The 27,496-nt window shown below is 35.2% G+C and overlaps 1 protein-coding gene across 2 annotated transcripts in view; it reads right to left on the bottom strand.

Annotated features, from left to right (window-relative positions):
- Positions 1-149: 149 nt before the first annotated feature.
- Positions 150-27,496, bottom strand: part of INTU (inturned planar cell polarity protein) — a 45,879-nt gene continuing 18,532 nt past the window's right edge. For both annotated transcript variants that reach the window (XM_090138677.1, XM_031607578.2), the window contains exons 4-16: positions 23,802-24,005; positions 19,121-19,239; positions 16,136-16,225; positions 15,478-15,555; positions 14,178-14,367; positions 9,838-9,891; positions 8,595-8,657; positions 7,715-7,936; positions 6,797-7,219; positions 6,181-6,278; positions 5,348-5,537; positions 2,722-2,876; positions 150-1,794 (exon numbers count right to left, since the gene is read on the bottom strand). In XM_090138677.1, coding sequence (XP_089994803.1) covers positions 1,683-1,794; positions 2,722-2,876; positions 5,348-5,537; positions 6,181-6,278; positions 6,797-7,219; positions 7,715-7,936; positions 8,595-8,657; positions 9,838-9,891; positions 14,178-14,367; positions 15,478-15,555; positions 16,136-16,225; positions 19,121-19,239; positions 23,802-24,005 — 1,998 coding nt within the window. In that variant the 3' untranslated portion in view covers positions 150-1,682. The remainder of the gene's footprint in view (positions 1,795-2,721; positions 2,877-5,347; positions 5,538-6,180; positions 6,279-6,796; positions 7,220-7,714; positions 7,937-8,594; positions 8,658-9,837; positions 9,892-14,177; positions 14,368-15,477; positions 15,556-16,135; positions 16,226-19,120; positions 19,240-23,801; positions 24,006-27,496) is intronic.

Below are 27,496 nucleotides of genomic sequence, written 5' to 3'. Positions count from 1 at the left end.
AATTAGGCCTAGCTTTCAGTGTCCACTGTTTGCTTCCCCCCCCACCCCGTGTTCCTTTTCTCATCTAAAAAGAAACACAACATTCCAAACTTATTTTAGATTTAAAGGTGTTCATATATTATCCATATTCAAACATGTAATTCTCTCAGATAATTTATAGATGGAGAATGGAAACATAAAAGCACTACTGATGCAACTCTGCTCTGTACATCTCAAACTGATATGCTGTCATCAAGGAATCATCAATTTGGGAAAGGGCTGATTAACAAAACCTTCCATCATATACTTAAACTTCAGGCTTAAGATTCCTACTGCGTGAAATGAAAGCAACTCCTGAACAATTCAAACCAAGCTGTGAATCAGCCAGTGTGAGCAGTCAAAGGTATTTAAAGGCTCAGTTTAGAATTACTCTGAGTGCAGTTTACTAGTTGAAACGAGCTAAGGATTTGATCATGAGAACCTAAACAACTGAATTTAATTTCCTAAATACATCTATATTTTTTCTTTTGATCCTATTGATAGCAAGTAGAGGCAGCAAAGAAAAAAAAAATTGCAGTACTGACAAAGTATGTGATTGGATACTATGCAGATGACCAAATCTAAATGTGCTGGATGGGGTAAAAAAAGGACCCAAGAAAATCAAACATTTTAAACTAGATCTTCAATAAAACTATCTGAATAAATAAACAAATGCAATCAGAGCAGCTAGTTTGTCTACCACAAACCTTTCAGCAATTAGTAGGAAAGCGGAATTCCGTAGAAGCCTTCTGATCTTGCAAGCATTCCTTCTTTTGCCTCATACAGGTGTAACCTAACTTTTTTTTCAGTATCCAGCATTAGATTGTAGAAGATCTAGCTAAACAAATACTGTTTAAATGAACAAAAAGAAAATATGCAACTTCAAAAGAAATTAGAATAGCACCGTACTGGTCTTTTAAAAATATATATTTTTTATTATGAAATTATGAATATAATACAAAAGTAGCTATCCATGCATTGGTCTTAAACAAAAATATCACCTTCAGCACACCTGTTTTGTGCCTTCAAAACTATTTTTTTTTTAACAAATGTAAGCATTATTTATGATAAAAGTCATGAAATCAGATAAAACATCAGTCACGCTGTAGGTCTCAAGTGTCTAACAGTGTGCACTAGCAAAAATGTTACAGCATCAGTTTTGGGTAGCTAAACATCATTATTCTTCTAAAAGGTTTCTTTTTGTTGTGATTAACACAATGCTACTGAAAATATTTCTGTATTTTTCATGTGCTTAGAGGCACAAAATTTTCATCAATTGGGAAATTTACTTTTCCCTATCAGTGACTGCCAAATATTCAAGAGGACATCAGTGTATCATTTTACATTGAATACCGGACAGTGAACAGCAGTGAATGTACTAATTATGTGAGGTTTTCACATAATGAAGTTACAATTAGGATAAATAATTTGACGATAAATACAAAAACTTTGGTGCTCCGAAATTTTTTATAAGTATTCAACTGATTAGGTCATTAGAATCAGCTCTGAAGTTTCATCTGTGTCAAATCACAAGGTAGATTTACCTTTTTAAAAGCATTTCAAAGATATGCCATCAGCAGGCACCTCAGTTGAGTTCATTTCTCACTACCCTTAAATGCTTTGAGAGTTGAGAACAAGGATGACTGAATACTGAGAAAGTTCATCTATGTAGCTAAACCGAAGGACAGCTTGAAGGCCAGCTCAACAGCAACTTCCGCAACTGAGTCATGGAAACAAACATAAAACTCCTGTGGTTTTGGATGCAAGAAGAGTCTTCTGAAGAAAAGAACACAAAAACCCCCACAAAAATAAGAAATCACAGGTGTTAGCTTTTTGCAATTGCTGCATAATACAGCTAGCAAATCTCTGTGGCCCTTCTGCATGATTTTACTGTTGTCATATGTTAGATTCCTAAAGTAAGTTATTCTCTCTTCAGTTTTCTAAAGCCTATTACAAAGTTTTTCGTGTTTTTACTATGTATTTTAATGTTACTTTTGTTTTTGCAATGGGTTACATGGGAGCAAACCCCAATATTTACATATTTACTCATTTTTAAACTTAATACAACCTGGCAGGTACGTTCCTAAGTGTCACTCCAACAGACTCTTTGAGGGAAAGAACTAAAATAGAAAAGCTGTTAATATACCTTTGCATAACTGTATGAGGTATTATAGCATATAGCTCTGTAAATATTAACAACGGACTGTCCTTGGTCATCCTGCTGACTGACTAATCCCAACACGACTGTCTGCTAACTGCAATTAAATATTAGACATCACAGAATATGGTCAGTGAGAAGTAATGGCTGCAGAATGTGGCTTGCTGGCCTGGTCTTAAACAATTAAATTATTTGCAGTGTTCTGTATTGTCAAGTGATGATGCATACTATTTTCTAAATGCACTTGATCACTTTGAATAAAAGCTCTTATTTTTAATATTTAATACCTAGGGCAGCACACTATTCTGTCATGCAAATAAGTTTAAATTAAAATTATGTGATGTCATAGTAAATAAGTTATTTGTGCTGACAGCAGAACTTGGAAAGCAAATCCAGGGAAGAATGCTCCCTCCCCAGAAAATCTCAGATAGACCAGTAAGTGGATTTGATCTTCCCAATTGAAAAAAAATATTCTTAAATATGGTAGAAGCATACTCAAAATGGAAGGTTTGAAGAGAAATAGATTTGTCTGTGTTTAAACTTACCCCACAACCCAGTAATTCAGTGTAGGTGGTGGTTTCTTCTGATCATTCCAGTTCTCAGGAGAGCATTCAAACAAAACTCCATGTTCTCTTACAGGACCTAAGTCTTCATCTGTACTACTAAATTCTGAGACTTTCCTGCCTGCTTTCTTCTTTTTCTGTAAAACAGTTGAAGTGTTGGTATAATTTTTTTTTTAATGCAAACATTAGTATATGTAATTTTAACATGCTTTCTTTAGAAAGCTGCTGAATGACGTTGCTGTCAAGAAGACGGATAGAAGATATAACTGTTTTGCTTACGTGATTCCTTTTTTCAGTTTTGTTACTTCAGTATCAACAGATTTTCAATATTGTTACACAATTTGGAAGTGCTCCCCTTATTTTGATTTTTTGGGCTAGCCAAACAGCATTCTTTTTACTAAGACATCTGAGATAAAGCAGCTTCATGAACAACAAACTATGTTAAAGCAGCTAAAGCCTGCATCTCTTCCTTTGAATTAACAGTACAGTAGTACATTTTTTGCCTTTTTTTTTTTTTCTATTTGTCAAGCCCTATGAACTCAAAAGAAGTTCTATTCATTCTTTTTCATTTTCACTGTGCCCTACTACAACCCAGCAATTACAGCATTAACTGTTGAAGCCAACTAACAAAAACTACCCTGGATTTTTAGAGTCAAAATACTTTTAGTTAACAAGCTGGCTTACATAGGTTTCTCAGATTTTCCTCTAAAAGAAACTGTTCTGCAGCACATGTTCAATTATTTCTGACTTTCAGGGCACAATGTACCCAGCTGCTGCTTACAGTAAAGACACACACCTGAAAAACCCAGAAAACCATGTGCTGACACAGCTGTTGCTAAAACAGAAGGTGTCACTTTCAAGCATGCATTCTTCACTTTTTATGAACTACACTTAATAGCTGAATGGTTTGTTTATTCGGGTATCTTTGGTTTGAACTACAAGCTGCCTATTTAACGACTTTAACCAAAGGCAGTTTGATCAGAAGAAGTATTTGTGTACTCTCTCTGCTTGCTTTTGCGTTTCCAGATCTCCTGTCAAACTGCTCAGAACTAAAGATCCACTGCCAATGTCTTATTCAGCCTAACCTTAGCATCTTATGGTGTTGACAGCATAATGCACCAAATTAAGCTGTTTTTCCTAACACTTAAAAAAAAAAAAAAAAAAGGAAAGAAAAAAGAAAAGAAAAGAAAAGAAAAGAAAAGAAAAGAAAAGAAAAGAAAAGAAAAGAAAAGAAAAGAAAAGAAAAGAAAAGAAAAGAAAAGAAAAGAAAAGAAAAGAAAAGAAAAGAAAAGAAAAGAAAAGAAAAGAAAAAAAGATTTGAGGTACATCAGTCTAACCAGAAATAACTTCTTCAGTAACTTCAAGGGAAGACAGAAAAAATACTGATACTTGCAAACTGCATTGGTCAATTTGTACTGTTCTTTCATATTCCTCATTTAATGAACTTGGACTGTCACTTAAGGATCTAAAAAAATGCAAGTGGTATACACTATTCCTCTTGTGATAATATTATTTCCTTTTCTAAGAAACTAAGCAGGTCACAAAATTAGCAGGGATGAAATACTACCCTAATTCGTTTGTGTCAGTAAAAATCAACTGCAAAATTAACAAACCAGACTCTGAACAAAACAGGTACTGAACACAAAACATCTGATCTGTGCATCTCATATTGATTCTCATAGCTACTGTTTAGATTTTTGCACTGTTACTACAATTTACTTTGGATGGATCGTTTGAAATAAACAGAAAACTATAATCAAGTTCAAGGCAGAAGAGTTGCTGACATCAGATCTATTCTCTTTTCTCCTACTTTTTTTTTTTTTTTCCTTCTTTCCTAAATACCAAATACTCAAGTGAAGCTCTGGCACCTGAGATCAGGATTAAGCCCAAGGCTAGAGCTTGAACTTCTTGTAAAGAGAAAAAAGCTCACCTATTGTGCTGTCCCACATAATCTAAAATCCAAGAGATTATTTGGCAGCATAATTAAAAAGAATTGATCATCATAACCAGCCAGGTTATAACCAGATAAATATCAATGTGAGAAAGCTATCAGAGACATCAGTGGGAGGCAAATGTATAAGCAACCTCAGGTAGCACAGAGAACAAACATTCCCTCAGCTTCAGAGAGGCTCTCTTCAGGTCAGCGTTAAGACATACAATCAGGGCAGCAAGGGGAGCACTGGCACTGCTCATATCAAACATTTTCTGTGCAAAGAGAGGGCATCCATTTACTTTCTCCTACAGCCTGAAGTTTCCTTATAGGATTAATATGACTAAAAGAATCCAACAACCCTCTCTTGCTACTTCTTACACTTCAACCCAATGTGTGAGAACTTCGTGCTAAGTTACAGAGCCCTAAAATCAAACAGAAAAATACTATACTGAATACATGGAGTATTTATTCTGAGGGCATGGCAGGTTGAACCACAGTTACATGCATATGTGGTTGGATGTTCAGTTTACTCTGTTATAGCAGTAAAAGACTCAGGTGCTTTTAAACAACGAAAGAATTGCCTGCTAGTGAACTTTCTAAACAAAGAAATGAAAACAATATTAAAATAATAAATTGAGAACGTAGAGAGAAAGACTGAAGACAAAGCTTACATACTTCTTTCATCATGGACTGCTGAAAAACTGAACGAATTGAAAGACAGCAACGATGGAAATTCTCAATTAACTGAGGGTGGATGGAGCCCCCGAGCCGTGCGACTTCCTTGTGAGTTGGAGTAATAAAGATTCCATGCATTGTTTCCAAAGATAGATAGTGGAAGAGGGTATTCTCAGGACCAGATGTCAACCTTAAAAATAGGCTAATCATTTTAATATTCAAATAAATCTGAATGAAATTTCCGTTAAACAATATATACAATTTTCTTATAATCATTTTTCTGTTAGCTGCAATGGAGTATTAAAATGGAGACGTTAGAAAAGTGCTTGTTTCTATATCAAGGAAATCTGCTAATTTGGACTGCTTATATTGAAATTTAACACGTAAGTGCAGTTAGCTATTGAACTTGTGCTCTCAAAAATTCTCACAAGAAAAGAAAAAGTTTTGGAAAAAAAAAAAACCCTACAGTTTTCTTTTGTGCTCCAACTAAATACCAGAGCAGACTGTGTTGTCCAAATAACAAAGGGACACTAGGAAGAGCCACAGCTTCTTTGTCCTTTGTTCACCTACCTAGAAGCAGCAAGGAGGACTGAGGTGTATGTGAGCCAAAATTTCATTTACTTGAATTTCTGCGTTCACATATATGTTGGACATGTATACATTCCACTGAAATATTCCTGAGAAAGTCTTCTAATTACGAGTTCACATAGCAAAGTTTTGGTTACAATAAAATTATGCCAGGATATGTACATCTTCAAAAAACATGCATGTATAACTTTTAAATTGAAACACTTGTTTTTGTTTTTTTTTTTAAAAAGCCAACAAATTCTTACTTGATAGTGTTAAAAAGTTCCATGTCCATCTCTGACAAGTTCTTCTTAAGATTTCCTAAATGAAATGGATTTGGTAGGGTATGTTTTTTTCTAGCAACCTGAAAAACAAGTAGATGGATGAACTAACAGAAAATATAGCTAAGGAAAGAACAGAATTAAAGAAAGAAATTACCTATTTAAAATAAAAATAATGCATTGCTTTTGAGAAGCCCCAGTCACATCAATTAATGTAAAACGTATTTTAGTCTATTTTTGGCCCAAACTGGTAAGAAGCAGTTGTACAACCATACAGCAAGTTGTTCTTATTGCTTTTGTTGACACCATTATTATTTTGGGGATATTCTCCAATTACTTATTCTGATTCCAACACAGCTGTCCCCAGTTTAGTCAGCTGAAAACCAAATATTTAGAAGCAACGATAATCCAAATAAAAATGTGACAGCTGGGAGGCTGTTTCAAAATTTCCCAAAGCAACTCAAGTCTCTTCTACTGAATTCAGGGGCTCTTGACATTTTATCCAGCTCTGCTTTGGGACTTATGCTTGTTTTAAGTTAGTGGATTTTGTTAAGAACTGCCACTTTCCCCGAGCCCACCAAAAGCTGTTCTGTTCTCAGACCTGATCTGCTAGAGAGTGTTGATTATTGCTTTCATCTTCTGCAGGACCTTCATTACCATGGTCAGGTCCTCCACTGTTTCTTGTAGGACTTGGCTTACGAGTTGTTAAGGAAGAATCACCAAACAGAGTCCTTTTGCTTGCTGGAGTAGTTTCTGTTCTGGAAGCATTTTGTATCTTACTTAGCATAGGTGAGGTGGTTAAGCTCTCCAGTTTGTCACGTGTTGTAGGCAGGAACCAGTCAGCACAAGATAAAGGTGGAATGGAAGGAGAATCTAGCCTCTCCTCTATGCTGGCATCTATACCTTCCAGTTGAAGTATAGTGGCTTTGACTTGGTCTACATATATACAGTCTGGTCCTGGATTCCCAATGGCTTTTGATGCACAGCCTCCTGCCTCTAGCAGAACACACAGCATAAAGTGTCTCTGTAAACATGGAGGTAGCAACATTAGCCTTTGATTTAAAATGTACTCTTTACTGTACTATATCTCACCAGATGCTTGGACAAAAAAACAGTACTATATTCAGGAGCCCTGCCTCCTCCCCAGAGCAGTTTTTTCTTTTTCCTTTCACATTATCTAAGTTACCACACAAATGAAAGCTATGGTTTACACACTCATCAGATATTAGACAAAAAACATAATGCTTTTAAAAAACATTTCTTCAGTGAGTTATCTGAAAATACAGGATCATTAAAGTAAAACATTTCCAACTGAAGTGGAAAAGTATAAAAAAACCAAGATACAAATAATTCTACTACCTAAGAAATAACGTCCCATGAAACAAATAGAATATGAATATTTCCTAAAATTACTAAATTAACATTAACACATGGACATTTATGATCTTGCTGAACAACAGGCAAAACACAAAAATAAAACAGAGCCTACAAAAAGAGGCATACATAACTTGGTACTTACCAAGCCAACTATCAATAAGAAGTATCTTGCTTCGGGTTCAGTGTATCCTGTAAAATTTGCCACTTCACATGGCTGGATATGATGCTGTGGAAATACTTCCCGCCATATCACTAACTGACCGATCTTCTGTTCTGCTGCCAAGGGTAACAGACAATAGTGCTGGCTATATAAACCTATATCAATGAGATCTTCCTTTGGCAAGTGATTGCCAATCAAGTAACCCTTAATTGAACACAGAAAAGGAAGTGTATTCAGTAAGAAACTTGTTGACAAAAAACAAACAAACCAACCAACCCAAACACTGTGCTGACAATTTACTCTCATAATACTACTGGTATAAAGATGAATTGCGTGACAGTTAGTTTCCTTAAAGCAAAGAGTGTTATCTTCCTCTGTCTTTACATTGTCAAATACACTACCTACATTTAATAAGATAGATAAATTTACAATTAAGGCCAAAATGAAAAAGCTGATAATCCAATTTGTCAAATCTTTGATTTGAAGACAGATCAAAGAGAGATGACCATCTTTATTAAACAACAGCAATGCAAAGAAAAATCCTGTTAGAATATACCAAATCAATTCAAGCGAGTCTTCCATCTCGTATTACTGTCTTTCTTCAATCCTTGCATCACGTGCAACAGAATTTCCGTAAGACAGCTTCAAACAAATATTTTGCTTTTATTGATCATATAGCACGTAACACTTTATGATCTTTTTGTTGATGTTTTTGTTACAGTGTTTCTGATGTGTTGCTAGAATTTCATATGTAAAGCAAACATACACTTATTGTATTTGTGAGGTTCTGAAGAATTCTGCATGACAGGATTTTTAAAATGTTTTATTTTCCTAACCTGTAGGCCTTAATCAGTAATACTACCTTGTAGAAGAGACAAGAGCCCATAATCATATATAATCTTCTCATGTTGTAGTAATCTTCAGACTGTGAACAAAAGCATGAATTTTTAGTTCAGGCTTTTTATTTTACAGAGTGAATACAAGGAAACTAATTCCAGTCAATCAGTATTATTTAATATTTTCATTTTTAACCACTTATATCAGTAGGGCATCAAAATGGCATTAATAAGAATATTTTGAGCGGTTAAATTAAATACAACGTTTTAGCCTACATTATAAATTTTCATGTCACTATAGTTTTCAACTCAAAATAAGATGCTCAGATTTCTCATCCAGCGCTTATCTGTCCATAAACAAACTTTTCAAGAGATGCTAATTCTTGCAGCAAACTGAAGCATAACTACTGACACCAGAGGCCCTCACTGAGCAAAACTTCCAAGTCAAAGCATTTTTACTAGTTTTTTTTCAATTTTACCCCAAATATGCCTACTCATTAGTCTTTTAGTTTAGCTACTCATTGTTTTCAGAGTAGTAAGACTGACTTTATGTGGATATACAATATTTTAAAATATTGGGTGCAATCAATTTATTCGCAATAAAATACAACTTAGAACCAACCTTTTCTGAAAATATTCATCCAGTCTGTTTGGTACCATTTTCTAAAATTTGTTATGAAAGACTGACTATATGTCTGCCTAACTTGTTTTTTTAACATCATCAATTATCTGAACAAGATTTCAGTGCATTTACATCTCACCATCCTGTTTACCAAGTAGAAAGCATATGCTCAAGTAAATTACTATTTTCTCCTTTAAGATTATGCATAACTTGTAATTGCTTTATTCAAACTATTAAGTTAAGTTCTCAGTGTTCCACTGAAACTTTTTGTAGTATTCACAATTACTTGGGAGACAGTTACTTATGCAAAAAAAAAGGAACAACCAACCAACAAGTTTGTTGAGATTAGAAGTGTCCTTGTAGACAATCCATGGATTTAAATTACAGTGAATCATGTTTATTCAGTGACTAATCCTAGAGGATTATAATATGGTTATGGTTATAACATTAACCACTGAGTAAAATTCAGGACAAAGAAAATGGGTAACATCAATCTATCTTAAAACAGGAATAACACAGTGTACCTTTGCTTTGAATCCCACTTGCTTACAAAGCATGGCTGAGTAACTAGTTCTTTTCTTAAGCTACTGAATATGAGAAAGGCAAAGAGGTACTGTGCAATGCAAACAACAAAAGTAAATATTTACCAGTTCAGCAAAATCAGCTGCTTCAAGATCACTCAGTGCTGTGTCAATTTCCATCTGAAATATTAAGCAGTACATTTTAGTAGGTGTTTTTAACACACTAATTTACAGTAAAAGCGTAATTCACTTTATCTTGCTAATCTCAGAGGATTAGAATTCACAAGTACAAAATTGAATGGACAAAAATGCACTTTTTACTTTTTAACAGCAATATCAAATATCAAGAGCACCTCAATTCAACAGATTAAAGAAAAATATTCAATTGCCATGCATTTCCCTCTTCTTTAAAACTAAAATGTCTCTTCTTGTATGCCTCCTGAACCCACTATGCTGTATATAAAGATGTCACACTTAGTTTCAATATGTTTTAAAACATGAAGTCTAGAGACTACTCCTTGAAGGCAAGAGACAACACTGAGATCTGCCAAGCTACTATATCCAACTGAGTTTTTAGAAAAATCTTTTTCCACAATGGATTGGTTTTACCTCAAAGGAAATTTCCCAAACTTTCTAACATATGATCTTTGTTCTACTGAAACTGTGTTATGTGGGTGCAATTTCTCTTAATGCAGGAGCTGTTGGTTAATGCAAGTTTTACTAAAAATACATTGCTTTAAAGAACATGTCAGTAGCCGCTGAAGTTCATGACATAAATGCGCTACTAATAAAAAGAACTTACAACCCACTATGACAAGTTCCCTGGGCTGTTTAAACAAGCTGACTCTAATTGAAATACAGCCAGTTTCACAAACAGAAATGTCAGCTACACTGTTGGCAGTCAACAAGTACCCAACATCTCAGCTTTTTCCTCATTTAAAATGTAAATGGCTTTCTGCCCAACAAAAAAACTAACATTTGTATTCTCCGAAGAATACACAAATAAAAAACATCGTCACTAAATTTATCTACCAGAAATTTGCTCTTTGTCTAGAAAAAAAAAAATCTTGCAGATGTGGATGATCTAAGATAATTCTGGAAATCCATGTTCATGTCATACACATTAAAATAAGTTGTTTTGTAAATCCCTCTAAAACCCTGTCATTTTATAAGAAGGTAAACAACCTGCAGGCTAAATTAGAGACTGAAGCATTACAGTCTCTCTCAGCAGAAATGTGAGAAAGAAGGAAAAAAGCACAGAGGAAAAGAAAGGTTCACCACCAAATAGTACAGGAAAATAAAAATATCATTTTCTTGACAGGAAAAAAATGTGTGATAATAGAGGTCCACTGAGTAACATTTGTAACATACATCAGAGTGCTGACTAAACACGTTTTACAACTAGGAATTGCATAAACATTTTAATCCCCTCAATTACAGAGCATGGATTTTGCAAGAGAGTGAATGGGTGTGTTACAAGGACTGTGTGCACTCTTCACAAATTTTCACTTGGATAGCAGATATAACTGGGATAATGAGATGAAAGCAATTGTCCTGCAGCACTCAAGAAATTCTGCCCAAAGCCTGTAGCGCTGCATGGGGTTGTTGTGGCCAAAGTGTAGGACCCGGCACTTGGCCTTGTTGAACCTCATCCCATTCACCTCAGCCCAACAATCCAGCTTATCTAAATCCCTCTGAAGGGCCTTCCTATCCTCAGGCAGATTGACACCACCTCCCAACTTGGTGTCATATGCAAACTTACTAAGGGTACACTCAATCCCCTCATCTAGGTCATCAATAAAGATATTAAACAAGATAGGCCCCAGTACCGACCCCTGAGGGACACCACTTGTAACAGGTTGCCAGCTGGACTTTACTCCATTAACTACTACCCATTGGGCATGGCCCTCTAGCCAGTTCCTTACCCAAAGAAGGGTATACCTGTCCAGGCCAGGTATGGGCAGCCAGTTTCACCAGGAGAATACTGTGGGAGACTGTGTCAAAAGCTTTGCTGAAGTCTAGGTAGACTGTCTCAACAGCCTTTCCCTCATCTACCAATCCGGTCACCCAGTCAGAGAAGGAGATTGGTCAAGCACAACATGTACTTCTGTCATTAAAGCATATACTACAAAAGCAGAGGTCTGACTAAAATTCTCCTTCACACATAAATATGATATGCAATCTGCTCTTCACATGGAATGGAAAGTAATTTCCTAATATAGAGTTGAGTATATTTGAAAATCACAAAAGCAAAAATGATTCCTCGATTCACTAAAGTTTATTAAAGAACATCTGCACTGTATGGAAAGTTACTTTCTCAACTGGAGCCTGACTAGGTATTAGAGTGCTTATATGCCAACGTGATTGTTCTAAATAGAAAAGGTGGTTCAATTTTAAAATGCATCTGTCTCATTAAAGATCAATAGATTTACAAAGTAATTAGCTGTCTAGACATACATTTAGGTCTTTGAATGATACCTACAGTATAGAAGTACCTTTTTGAGCTAGACTTTTCGATTCAGGCTTCATAGTTTATGCAGAAGAGTCCTGCTTTGCATTGGAGTCCTAAGACATTATTCATCTAATACTAAAGCAAAAAGCTGGAGTAAATCAGTTAAATTGCCAGATTTTTTCCCACTAATAACAGGAGTTGAAGATTAGCACTTCAACTGTAGTAATTTATATCACAGGTGTAACAGAAGTGCTACCCGAAGTCTTCACACTAATGGAACAAATAGTTGCTGCATGGAATATATGAACATTTCACCTGATTCTGAGAAACTCTGGAAAAAGTTAAGAAACATGGCACATTAGGAACAGTAGAAGGAGAGTTATATGAAGCTACTACATTGATGTAGATAAAATCCTCTACTTCTTGAAATGCTCTCTCAAAGTATTAATAGACCTTATCTTCCTAATACAGCTGCAACTTGTAGGACATTTAGAGATCCAAAGATCTTAGCAATTCAGAACTAGTATTATTCTACATAATTACATATAAAACATCTCCAAAACTACTTTTAACCACTGTCCTGGGAAATAAGTTTCCTGAAATAGAAACTGTTTTTTCATGTTCGCATCAGATTTTGTACTTACAGCTAGTAGGCATAAAACAGGCTGAAATAACAGAAAGAATAAGAAAAGTCACTTATAAAGTTAATAAAATCACAATGAGGAAGTGATATGCTGCACTTTAGGAGTAGCATACTCCAAAAAACATCTATAGGCTTGCTTCCTAATCTACAGTCAAAATATGTAAGTCTTTTCCCCTGTAACCAGTGGTTTGCTGTATGTGCCCTGGAGAAGGTACAGAACTGAGATTCATTCATATACTGACTACGTGGTTCAGAAAGAAGATTGCTTTTATATTTCATTATCAGTTCTATATTTTGAAAGTAATATACAGCTCTGTTTTTGACTGGGGAAGCATACAGCAGGACACTGTTCAAATACAAAATAACAACATAGAAGCAATCATTTATTGATTTCCATGTTTTCAAAGTGCAGATTAACTTCTGTACTTGCAGAATATTTGAAAATATGGCAGCCAACTGCACCCAACAAGACCTTGTTATCTACATCTGAACCTACAGCGAGATCAAAATATGTTCTAACAATGCTCTCCATGGAAAACATAACCCTTAAATAGTGATACTAAATCACATTATAACAAATTGTAGCACAGAAACAGAAAAAAAAATTGCAAATTGCCCTTTGAAGGAGATACCAGAAGTCTTTTGGTTCATTTCCAAACAAATACATGCACAGTTATGTTATTAAAGCATTTGAGATCAGAATTAACAGAAAATATAAAGAACAGAAGACTGAGTTAAAGATGATCTGCATACATAACAGAAAAAAACATCAGAAAAGAAAGAAAACATTTCAGAGTAACTTGCTGCATGTAAGCCACAATTGCCAGCATTTGTCCTAAATGTCATTTCTCACAAGTTTTCCCTTACATTCTTTGGTGATTGCATACTATTCCCTTTGTGTAACTCAATGCGTTGATAAAGGTTATATAAGATTGTCTCCTAAATCACAAGTTACACATGAGTTTCTGGAGTATTGTTTTATCTATAGTAGTAGAATTTTAACTGCTAGTACTTTTTAAATGTCTCATCATTTATGTAAATCAAACGAATCAAACATAAAGCTACATACCATGACGTGCTTTCCTTATGACATATCTACATTTAGATATCTACATTTTAAAAGTAATCTTAATTGCTTTATCATCATGTTCTCTTCCTAGGTAACTCTGAAGTCATTGAACTACATATGTAATAGCATTCTGTTTCCAATGTAAACGACTGCATAGCTTTAAACTTAAGAGAAAGGTTCTGTAGGAAAATAGGCAGCCCAAATTTATATTACACAGTGTCAGCAAAAGATATATGCAAGACCTGTGTTAGTTTTCTGGCTTGACTTAGACAAGTTCTAAAGAGATCTGAAAACAAGATCACCTTGATTTCCTGAGGCAAAGTCAGCCAGCGCAAGCCTGGGAGACTGTCTAAGAATAATGCACTGCAGGTAGTGTAGTGTTGAACACTGGGGCTGGCATTTGAGTTAAGTCTTGCAGGCTGAAGTGCTCGCTGGAAGAACAGGTTGAAAAAATGATCCAGACGAGAAACATGTTCCACCTGGCAAAAAGCACTGAACAAACATGAACTGCAAGTTAAAATATCATCAAGAAACTTGTAGCTTGTTTATATAACCCTCTGTGCTGTCGAAGCCTCTTTACAGCATGATAACTACATTTGGATTTTTTAACGTTCCTTTTAAGCAAACGCTATGCTAATACTCAGACAGTACATACATACAAAGAAGAAACAGCCGTGCTGAAAGCAGTATTGTATTATTAGAGCAACATAAGATGAGGCAATGATCAGCTTCGCATTTAAAAAAAAATCAGATTATTCTTTTTCTTTATTTTAATAATTTATTTAACTATTTTTATGTGTTATAGATCTCTGTGTTGTACGACTATTTTCTTCAGAAGGTACAAAAAAACCTCTATTATTCCAAATGATCTCCTATACTTACAGAAAAATCAAGTCCTTTATCCTCCACATTCAAAGCTAACGTTTTTTTCTGAGATGCATTTAAATTGCTTCAAGTATAACAAATATAAGTTGCTCCTTGTTGTTACAAATGCTATGAGAAAAAGCTACGACTTGGCATTACATGAGGCTGTTCTGCCTAAAATATTTTTCTGTCCTGAACAGCACAAAAGTAATAGAAATGCTAGGATTTTCTCCATGGCATACACACTTCAATCCTGAAGTGAATGCAAGCATATGAATAGCCCACCTTGGCAATTTTATTTAGGTTACAGTCAGACTGAAATTTTTCTGGGTAATTTCCAAATGTAGAGAAAGACATTTACTCTGCCAAATAAAGTTGAGAAGTCTAGAATGTTTATTTTATTACAAATATAACACTATGATTCATATATACATTTTGCAGACAGTGGTTTAACACATTTGCAGAGTACTGTTGACATCCAGAGTGACTTAGGTTATGTGAATGATTTAACCTAATCATGGACAACATTTTCTGAAATAACGAAGACTATTTTAAAAGAGTTTTACGAGGAGTCTTAAGAATGAAACAAAAAGTAAGAAGAACAGAATCCTGGTTTTGCGCAAAGGTAAGAGAACAGGCAAAAAAAATCAATGTAAATATTAGAAATTAATGCTCTTTTTCCATGAGCATCAACTGAAAACTAGTGACTGAAAAGAAAATGCTTCTGAAATAACTCACCTGTCTAAAGAGCTGTACATAAATTTTAAGGTCTTGACAACATCTTCAATCATGTTTCTCAGCTGGGTAAGTGACACACTAAAAATAAAAAATAACAATAAAACGTTTGCTTATGTTTATAATGTCCTTATCTACTGTGAATGTGCATAGGCATCTTCTCAAGAGTCTCCACAACCAGTGTTATATTTGCAAACAAAAATTATTTCATAGGACTGTATGAGAAGTTTCCTTTGAGTAACTTGCTCATGATCACACAGACATAGTAGTAAAGCTGGAAGAAAATATTCCAAAGTTCTTGACTTCTAGAACACCTAAATATGTAATACTACTACTGTTACTCAGTGGTCTCTAATCAAGGCATGACTTCACAAAACAGTGAAAGTGACTGTTACAGCTTATATGTATTTCTGGAGATCTACTAAGACCGCATGCCCCTCACAGGGAATGAAGAAGAAACTGTAACAGGGGTATTTAAAAGATGCAAGCAAAGTCAATCCAAACAGTGGGATCCTAGCTGTAAAATCTAACTAAAGTAAGAAGAGAACATTGTAAGCCCTCCCTTCCTTGTTCTTTGATAACACAACAGTAGAATTTGAGGTTGGTATTTGAGAAAAGTGTAAAACAAAGTTAGAAAGAAAATACTGTGTTTGAAACTCACTTTTCTTCAGGAAGGCCAATCACAAGCAACTTGTCACATTCTTTCCAGTAAACAACTTGAACTAGTTTTTCACATAAGAAAAGGGAGGAACTAGAAAAGCCAGAAGTACTTCTGTTAGCACTATGAAGTTGTAAAAATAAAATAAAATAAAATCACCTTCCAAGTTGGAACATATGTATCATATATATAAAGTCTTATGCTCATATAAAATGACATGCATGCAATTGAAATACATAATTACGTTAATTATTAGAAAACTCAAAAGACCCTCTGACTTCTACTCCACGTCAGAGGTCACAGCAGTAGTAATAACATTTTCAAGTACAAGCATGAAGGCGGAATAACCGTTACTGAAGCAGCACACTTTTCTTCAGAGAATTGATTCAGATGCTTCCTTAAGGTCTTCCTATGATGCCCTTGGCTAGCTTTTAATACAGTTAATTTAGAAAGTGAATACCATTTCAGGTGACACCGAGATCCTAATGCTTACTCACAAAAGAATTTCAAGAGACCCCACAACAGGTTTTGATTGCAAGACCAAGAGCTATTTGGACCTATTATCTGAGCGACAAGTATGAACTCCATGCTATCTCCCTGTAAGGAAATTGCCCTACACAGCTCATCAACCCCAGAAGGTTAGTTCTAGTGAGCAATAAATAAAATATTATGCATTAGATTATAAAATTCAATTTATTGGTTGCTGCTAAAAGCAGGGTCTGTAAACATCTCCAACACTAAATTTATAGCAGCTCTAAAACTGGGGAAAAAAAGTTGTTGATGTACTCAGCTGTGACTACAGCTAGAATCCATTTTTTAGCCCTGCTACAGATGACTCGTGTGACTATGAGCACAGATTCTATAACTCAGTTCCTCACTTATAAATTAAGTTATAATAATTTCTCTCTGACACCTAGGATTCCTGTGAGTGAACAGGTAACGCATTGGTACTAGTTAGTAGCTATTATGATGGGAGTTTGAAACAACAGACTTACTGTGTATAACATCTTATAGCTAACTGTTTTACAGACCATCTAGAAAAGTTACTAAAAAGCACTGATTTCATCTCCTGACTCTTCTTAGTATGATCTAAGAAATTTTAAATAACATAACACTGATGCAAAGCAGAGGATACGTAACTTTAATTTAAGCTTTAAAAAATGACTCCATGATTAAGTTGTTCCACTGATTCAGTCATACTGCAGAAGCTGATGGAACTGAATAAACCATAGCACTGTCATTTCATTAGTTATGAAATTCCTAACTATTTCCATAGGTCTCCAGAAAATTTTTATCCTTCAAGCAATCTTTCCAAGCAAAACAAGTAATATAATTGATAATGCAATTAACAACAAACAAACATACGCATTTCAAATGATGCATAAAACTTGAGTAGTTATCATAACTTTCTCTTCTGACAGAACTTCACAGAGAGCTGTTATATTTTTTGAAAATATAAAACAGTCTTTTGAGACTAGCAGAGGTCCTTTTATATTTTTAGAACTCGCCCACAAATGGCGATTGAAAACCTTAACAGGAAAGGTGATTCTAACATGCATTTCTGTATTGTCTTACTGATGATAACATGCGTACAGATCATCAACAAATAGATTGACTTCAGACATCTAAAAGACAAGATCTGGACAAGTAAAAAATGCTTCTATTGGAGAGAATTTCCGTAATAACACACAAGTATTGAAAAGTGGTAAATGCGTCCTGTGCTAATTAATGCAGCATTACTTTGGAATATTAGCATACACAAAAGATCTAAAGCCTGTGTTTGGTAGCTGCTGCTAAAAGAGTCGATCTCCATTTGCAGTGGTCACTAAATCAGTAACACACTTTTATGAGCTTTTGCAACCTACAAGTTTGTAAGCACAGCAGAAACACTGCTAAAACTTCTCAGTCAAAATAACACGACACTAGCAAGTCTAAGAAAGAATAAATGAAAATAACCAAATGTAAACAACAGTAAATTAGCAAGTATTCATTTTCTGGCAAACAAAAGCATTTAAAAACAATTTAAGTACTCCTTTTCAGGAGAAAAACATAAGTGGAAAACTCAACCTAAACAAACGAAAGGGGCTTTCTGCCTTTCAAGAAATTCTCTATTCTTGGCAATATTTTCCACTATTTGTACAGCATGTCCGCCTTCATCCTTCTTGAACCAAAATTCTTGGGCTTGAAATCCCATTAACAGTTGGCTCTTTAAAAAAACAAAACAAAACCACCAGAACTATTCACATCTTGTGTGTGACATGGAAGGCAGTGCTGTGCAGAAGAGAATTGTGACTCAGGCACCCAGGAAATGTGAGCTGACATACAAACTCTCAGTGAATGAAGTGGGAAACCAAAAAATAACTGCTACCTCACTCCTAATTATTCCATCATAAAATTGTCTGCCGTCAAATATATAATCATCTCCACCATCCCTACCCACCTCCAAAAAACTGAAAACCATCTATATCAGTCTTCTGACCAGAGTTCTGGTCTGTGGATACAAAAATATTTATGGCGTTGCAAATTAAATGTGCAATAAAGTTGCATATATATATATAGAATTGTTGCATATATATATAGTCGCATATATAAAAAAAGAATTTTCAAGTTGCAGATGCTCATGAATTTAGTTGAATTACATATTTACATATTGGTTTATTAACTTGATTGAAGCTGTTTTTGAATTTCTAGCATGCCAATGTACAGTGCCAAGCAACTGAAATTTAAAGTTTATCTAAAGATGTTTTAAGAGCTCTAAGAAGGGATAAAATAAAATAAAATCAGTTACACTGAACTAAAAATCCTAATCAGTGATACCTGTGACATTACCCCAAATCAACGTATCAATGTACGTTGAAACTGAGCAGTCCAATTTGAGACATGTTCTTGTTTTGTCTAGAGCTGGATGCATGACCCATGTGCATTTTTCTGTACATATACGAATAGAATAATAAAAGAAGTAACACATAAAATCTCAACTATTTTTACCTGAGAATCTGGGCACCAGTAACACTTTCCATTATATCACACAGGGTGAGAAATATTCCCCTCACATTTTTGAGTTTTTGGGATGCTTCTGATATGGGGTACTGATAAAGAATTTCTTGCTGTGAACAAAGTTAACTGTTAGATAAGGGAAGTAAAAACAAAGAAACAAGAAGAAAACCAAAAAACAAGCTGACATTTTTAATGGCATCAATTTTTGTTTTTAAACATGAAAGCTTTTATCATATACTTTTGCATAGTACCAAAACAAGTAGTGATCTGCACAGACACACTGGAAAGTTCTAAAACACAAGTGAATGTTTCTGACAACTTAACTTCTGTTTTATGGAAAAGCAAATCAGTATCATACGGAGAAACAAAAAATGAGAAACAATTTGCCCACTGCATTTTACAGCTTTATGTACACTGTTAACAAATCTGATTCCAAAAGATTGCTAACATTTGTTTGTTTCTTTCAACATTTAAGCTATGAATTAAGAGCCACATAGCCCATTGAACAGACAGCTCTTTTAAACCAACAAGTAAGAACACGATGACTCAAATCTCTCCCTGTATCCCTACCTATTCCCTACACGTGCAAAACATAAAACTGAGGTATATATTCAAATCATGTATACACCAGTAACGATTTAATCACCAAAGCTCTGACTGTATTTATTGGCACTCTCTTAGAAAGGTTGGGTTGAAACTGACGATCAGTGAGGATGAATGCTCATGGCATTTATTGGTATTTTTCTTACTGGTTCTTAAAAATATATATATTATGTAAGCATGCTCCAAAATTGTATATTAATTACTTCAGGCACCATAACAATAGAACATTAATTAGCAAACGTGTGATTCTACACAGTTTTGCTTTCTGGCAAATCATGATGTGTAACGTTCAGCCCATCCAACACAATGAGAACACTAAATTATTTTTCTACACAAACAAAAGAAACCCTGATGTGATTAACTTTGCTATTTTATTGTTCGGTGCCAATACCCGTTAGAAAATTTTCCTTCATCACGATTAAATTAATGTTTCATTGTAGACAGACCTGGCAAACTCTTCATTCTTATCCAATTTAATTAGCTTTACTTTCAAATAGTCATTAGTAACATGGATTTTTTTCTTAAATCAATCCCTCAACAGGAAAAAAAAAAACAACCAACACCACTTTCTAATTACAGCACTACAAAGGGCTAAAAAGAAAACATTCTCTCTTTTTCTCTCCTCACTATGAATGGGGTCTTTCACGCAAAATTCATTTGAGAATTATCTGAACATTTTCCCAGGAAAAGAAAAGACAACTGTAACAAAAGGCCATAGCTGAATCATATTTATATTAATGAACTAGCAAGGTTCAGTGCATATCAGCATACAGGATCAGCTGTCCTCGGAGCAAAATGAAAAGTATCACTTTATCCTAAAGTTCACAGGGCAAAGACAATGGAATTACTAAATTAGAAGCAGCTCATTTAGAAGAAAACTGTAAATCCTACACCAAACTGAACACCCGAAACCCAGGCACAGCATCTAGACTGAAGTTTAGCCTTTTACTTAATAGTTTCTCCTTTTTAAATTACTATTTTATTTATGTCTCAAGCTAAATCTTAACAGACTTTTTTTCCCCTCCATTCACTGCAACCTCGACAACAAATGAAATGGAATTGTGTCAGAACAATGCAGACCAGCAGGAAATTTACAGCCTTCACAGTGCACTGACAATAGATGCCTTAAGTTACTCCTTACGTTAAAAAAGAAAAAAAAAAAAGAAACAGTAGGTTAAAAGAACACTGTGCACTCCTAAAGATTCATTTAGAAATTATAAAAACTGAGTGAAATGCCCCAGGAAATACAAGCATCTGCATGAACTAAGATATCTTAATACCTTACCTTAATACCTACTTTTCATGTTTACATAACAGTTTATAACAGTAAAACTATCGTGTGGAAGGAATATGAACTTCATACGGCATCATTAAAAAAATCATTCAAATGCATAAAGATAATATAATGTTTGGTGATGCAAATAACATATGTTGGTATAAATACTGTATACTATAATCAGCATAGTTGGAGTTAAAACCGTAAAAGGTGAGATCAAACCATCATCATCTGGGACTCGTGACACACACACACTCACAAATACTGTCTAAGGCTGCTTTCCTGTAGACTTTTAGATAAAGCTTACAAGTCTTAGAGATCATTAAATCTATTTTTGGGTGCCAAAAGCTCACAAGTGGAAGAATTAGTAACTAGCTCAAGTTGCCATTGTTTATAAAGATGTGATCTGCATACCTGCTTTTAGGATACGGGTAGAGAAGCTTAGTGAAGGATCATTATATTTTTCCATTGTGCAAGATGGCATGAATGTATAATAATTCAATGATAATTTGAACTAACGTAAACTAAATTTGGAATAGTACCTCTACATCACAAATGTCACGTACTGTTTACGTGAAAAGGAAAGAAATTCCCTGAAAAAGTTAACATTCTTTTTTTAATATGTGTTACAAAAAGGGCTTGGTTATACCAGCAAAGCATATCTCAACATCAGAGCCTATTTAGGGCTGCATAACTGCCAAGACTTATCAGGAAACAATTCTTCCATGGTGTGAAAGGAGGACAAGTGCATTACAATCCTTCTTTTACCTCCACTCAACATTCAGGCTTAATCCCATTTCTTGGGAGAAAGTAGAGAAATAATGGGGCAAGAAAACACCGCTCATTTACTCTGAAGTGCAGGAACTGCCATTAGGCATTTGCATATCTATTTACCCACCAGAGACCTGGAATTGCTTTGTTTCTTTGCTTCTTTTTATAATATTTCATAAAATTTATGTAAGAAAACACTGGTCTAAGTCTATAGCAGTTGCCCAATGAATGTCCTGTACATGTAACGTAGGACAAACCAAGAGCTTAAGGTAGATGAGGTATTTGTAACATCTAAGTCAATTTTTATAAAGCATCTTAAAATTATTTGTTAGTTTTTTTATTTTTATTAGAGGTAAATAACAGAGAAGATAAATACTATGGTACTGTATGTTTTAATGGAAGCAGTCTCATGGTGGAGATAAAAACATGGAAGGCTACTAAAAATTTGTAAGTGACATTGATATAAACTAATTTCTGATGAAAATATCTGCTATGAAAATCTGTAGTCTCTTAAATGAGATCAGAAAGAACTGCAAACCAAAGCTGACAGTGTTAGCATGTAGTCTCAATACATAATGAAGCATGTGGTACCTTACAAGTATTAGAGTGAAAAAAAAGTGATTTATATTGCAAAGCCAAGTTCTGCAGACTTACAAAGTACTGAATTTATGGTTGCCTAGTAAGTCTTAACTATACACACCCACCTGCCCATCTTGGGCTCTGTGCAAGCCTAGCATCTTTCAAAAGAAAGGGCAATGTCATGCTGCATACATACTAATTGGCTCAATTAAAGTTGCACAAGTAGTCACAAATCTGTCATTTTCTAGCTTTCATGCATTTCACTCTGCATACTGTATTTTTAATGGTATCATTATATGCAATTTTCTACGGTTCTCCTCCCTAGTCATGTCTCTAGAAAACAAAATTCCATTCAGTATAATTGCAACACTTTTTTCTCTGTTGTAGATTATCAGAGAAATACAGACACATATTAATTGAAAAAAGTATTAAAAAGATAAAGACATTCCAGAGAAGCGATGGAGCACTGCCTGGATCTTAGCATTCATTCCAGGAGGGAAACAAAACTGTCTTATTTTCTGCTCTGCATACTGTTGCTGTCCTGCTATACGAGACCTTGGAGACTAGAAAAAACTGCTTCATCCATAGCACAGATCATAAAGGTCACAGGGCCCTGTGCTAAACGTGAGGAGAATTACATAAGGGGACAAGGGTCTTTTCCCAAATGTCTGCTCCTGAAGAGTGCACGTTGGCCACCAGTCATTTTCTGATCAGGCAAGAGGCCAAGCTCAGCCCTCCACTGTTCTGTATCTGCCGAGCATGTGGAACAGAACATTTGTAGCTATGGCTACATCAGGAACATCTACACAAACTTAAAAAAGGCTATACGTACACTGGCAAAATTTTTCTGAGGAACACAAAAGGAAAGAGATGTGAAATTTTATGGGACAAAGAAAGAGTACTTTGGTAGCTGAAAAAACATTGCCCAAGCAAGAATCAACAGTCAATTGCAAACAGCAGACATGCAAGACTCTTCTGAGGAAAGGCAGATTAGCATTTCTAAACAGGAGGGGACTGTTTAGAAAGATTATGTATGGGGACTGCCAACAGCTCCTGCTGAGGAAAAGGCTTTTTTGATTAGGCAGATTTCATACATCCAGTTTGAGTCTGTATTGAAAATGTCACAGTGAGCATTTGAGAGACAATAATGAAATTCTGAATTTGCCTCTACTTTCTCTGTTTACATCTGGACTGTTCTCTTTATCAAGACAAACAGTGGTGTTGAAGTGATTTTAAGCCCAATTCGAGTTTGTCTGCAGTGATGCTGGCATTTCCCCTCCCCCCCGAAATTTCAGGCTTTATTTCTGTCAAAACAGACATTTGGCAGACTACTCATTACTCCAATTAATCAGCAGATTTCATTTCTTTTAGTATCAAAAGGCATAGCATTCATTGCCGTCAGTTTTCACCCTTCCTCTTCACTTTTCCTAGTTAGCCACATACCTCATCCTTAGATGTTTCAGAGTCCAGTTTCAGTGAGAGGAACATAACAATATGAGGAATGCTCTGTACAGCCTGTTGAAGGCCCATGCTGTCTTCCCCCCACAAAAGCCGAACCAGGTTGTTCATACTTGACTGTTCCTGCTTATACCTTTGCTGAGAGGCTCCTTCAGGTTCAAATACCGATGTCTCAAATGTGAGTTTTACCTGTTAAAACAATTAATTATTGTGAAAATGATGATGCATTTACAATTACGTTCTAACATCAGATAAGAGGGACGTAGTTTGAGACATTTAAGAGACATTTTCATAGCTTTATTAAAGGGTAAACTTTTACGTGGCACAATGCTAAATTTTTGTAAGCATCTGTAGAAGATGAAAGCATTCAAGAATTGCTGCTGTTTAAGGAAAAACAATTATATACTCAGTGTTACGTAACCATTTATTATTAACAACAAAGCCTGTTATTATATGCTCCGTGAGCCATATAAATAAGCATGTGGTTTGGTGTGTTTTCATTCTCAATTTTTATGGTTTTGAGAATTTCCTGAGAATGGAAAAAATATACTTACTGTTCTAAGTTAGTTTGAACACAAAACGTATTACCACCATTTTTAAACATACACTACATTTGACTCTAAATAGTGGCACTTCTGTACATATATATCCACAAGGCTCCTTCATGGATATTTCATTGCTGTTTTGAGCATGCTGGCAGGTACAATTGAACAGGAAAATAAATTTTCACTGGACAGCAAAACTAAGTAGGCACACTCTCAGTTCTTCATTTCATATAAGATTGTTTCTCTGCATTAAAATAACCTTAAAATGTTTGCTGACTTGGCAGATCTGAAACAATGCAGAACACCAAATCCCCACTTCTGTTAGTGACGACTTAGCGTAATGATTAGTGCAATTAAAGTTGTTTTTTTTTTCCAGTTGCAATACATCCAAAAAGCCTAAATAGAGGCAGCTTATACATTTAAATATAGATACTTTTATATTTTCATAATTGCCTGTATGTGCATACACAAGCCTTGAGAGGAGTGCCAGCAAGAAACTGCAATGCTTTAAAATACTCACTGCCTGTCCAACTAGATCCGAGAGACATGCCATCATCCTCTCTTCTAGCTACACCGCTTGTGTCATGTGCTGCCTTCTCCCCATCCCACTCTATTCCCTCCCAGCACTACTCGTTAATCTTTTCCTCGCCTATTTTGGCTGCTGTCAGCTTTTTATTCCCCTCATTTCTCTTCCCATTCTTTGGAAAGGCACTGCACTCCATCATGCTCTCCTGTCATGTGCCACCCATTTTTTTTTTCTGATGGCAACTCATCCCGCGCTCTTTCCTCATCATTTCAGTTTCAATGCAATGCACTATGTATTAAAAGGACTCAAGGAGTACTGGCATCCAGCTAAGCAGCAGCAGCTTTTTATGACCCAGTAACTCGATCGTTCACAGTTGTAGTGTTTCCCTCTGCAGCATTCTGTGACTCAGTTCTCTTTCTACGTCAATCCATCTGCATGTATTTCAGAGGATTTTCTTCATACCCTGCTTAACTTCTTGCAGATTTCCTCAAGATTCAAGAGTTCCTTCTACTAACTTCTACTACATCTTGTCTGTGGAAACTTACAACACTTAGGCTACAGTTCCTACACTAATGATGCACAGATGTAATTCTTGCTGCAGTCTATCTTTTGGCCTCTCAAACTAAAAAAATCTCTGTCTTGTCTTAGAGACATAGCCATCTGGTCTTCAAGCAAGAGCTCAAATGAATTGGGCCAAACAAAACTGTAACTCTCCTTCTTCCTGCAGCCTCCCACATGGCTGCACGCAATGCTACGCCACTCAGACGAGGCGTCACTACATTTTGAGAAACGTCTCTCACCATAATTTGGCTTCCTGTTCCCTTCCAAGTTTACTAGATTCTATATAGCAACTCTCATCCAAGTTCTACTATACATTTAGCCTTTTAAAAATCGCTGTGAAAAAGATCATGGAGGCTAGAAATTGCTGTAACAGAATGTGACCAAGGGACTACATTTCTACAAGAAAGCTCTGTCCTCAACAATGCACCAAGATCTGATTAAATAGGTGACAAATGAAGAACTCTCCTGTGAGTACTGAGTATGAAATCTTTCACAGCTCTGCCTCCAGTTCTCTTAAGAAAATCAAGTCAATATGCAGCAGAATACAGGAAAAAAAAAAAAATTCAAAATGGAGAATTGGAAAAAGCACAGAAAATATTGATATTCCACTCCATAAATATACAACATGTATATATTCTCAATACTTGTAAGAGTTCTCAAAAAAAAAATTGTCTAACTGCAAGAAGGTACTGATGAAGGTGACAATAATGAGGTACATAGATGGGGATTTTTTAGCTTAGGAAAGAAGAGACAGAAGTTAAACATGACAGAGCTCTCCAAAATCACAGAATGATAAGAAGAATTAGAAGATACAGACAGCTGTTATTCCTGGCACTGGAACCTGTAGGCATTAAAAGCATTTACTAGGAAGCAGCTTGAAAGCCAGCAGAAAGGAACAGAATATAAAAATCAGTTAATTAAAATCACTGCTATAGGATGCTGTGGAAGTCAAAGGAATTTTAAGAAGTAAATTAAAATAAGCTAGAAACTAATATGTGATCCAGCAAGTCCCTAAGTTGTTATTAGAACTGCTGGAACCCAGAAAAATATGATGCAAGAATCCTTCTATACTTGACTTTTCTGTTAATACTTTTTATCTAAATATTTTTCAGTGTCAATACATTGAAAAATATTCTTGTTACACTTATAGTCTATTCCAGAAAGGCATGCTTTATGTTTATCTGTAAGAAAGCCGTACACTTGAGAATATGGATTTTATTACAGGCAGAACTGGTGGCATTGCCTGCCTTTCAAGATTGCCTGCCATTTCCTGTTTAAGACTGTATTTTCCATGTGCTTATGATTTGCCAAACCATAATTCAAAAATTCAGGCTGAGATTTTTGATTCTGACTATCTGCCTCAGGCTGAATATTTTTAGAAAGTTTAGAAAGTACTGCAACTTCTAAGTATATGGTTAAAGAAAAGTATATTCTTCTATGCATATCTCCTTCCTATTCAGTCTCTCCTCAGTCTTGTGATGTTAAACATATCAGAGGATCTGCTGCTTCCAAGCTTATCCTCGAAGAATAAGCGGCTGCAGAGACAAGCATCACTGCTACCTGTCACAGACAGCACATAATGTCATTTTAATTCTTGCATATTAAAGAGCAATAATAACAAAGTTGAAGAATTGCCTTTTTGGATCTTTAAATCACCAAAATAACCACATTATTGTGAGCAATATTTAGCTTCTCTAAAGTTTACCAACTTCTGTAGGAAGTTTGTCTATAAAGCTCACCAAAAATGAAGGTACATTACCTTTTGGACATTTACAAGTTACCTGCTTAGAAGAGATCACAGAATGATACAAGGGGGGGTTGTTTTGTTTTGTTTTGTTGTTGTGCTATGTCAGATAAATTGTCATCTATGTGTATTTAGTAATTTCATCGAATGCACAGAACTGAGCTAGATTAAAATAAATCACTAAGCTTATTCAAGTCTGCCTGAATACAGGTTCTGATTTTTTTTTTTTAATACATTTAAAAAATGAGAAGTAATATCAAGTTCTATGAATGTTAATGAATAAAGCTACAGAAGAAAGAGAACA

The sequence above is a fragment of the Phasianus colchicus genome, chromosome 4, assembly GCF_987193195.1.
Source record: "Phasianus colchicus chromosome 4, bPhaCol1.hap1.1, whole genome shotgun sequence".
In the NCBI taxonomy this organism is placed as follows: domain Eukaryota; kingdom Metazoa; phylum Chordata; class Aves; order Galliformes; family Phasianidae; genus Phasianus; species Phasianus colchicus.
This window is presented reverse-complemented; position numbering and strand designations above follow the sequence as displayed.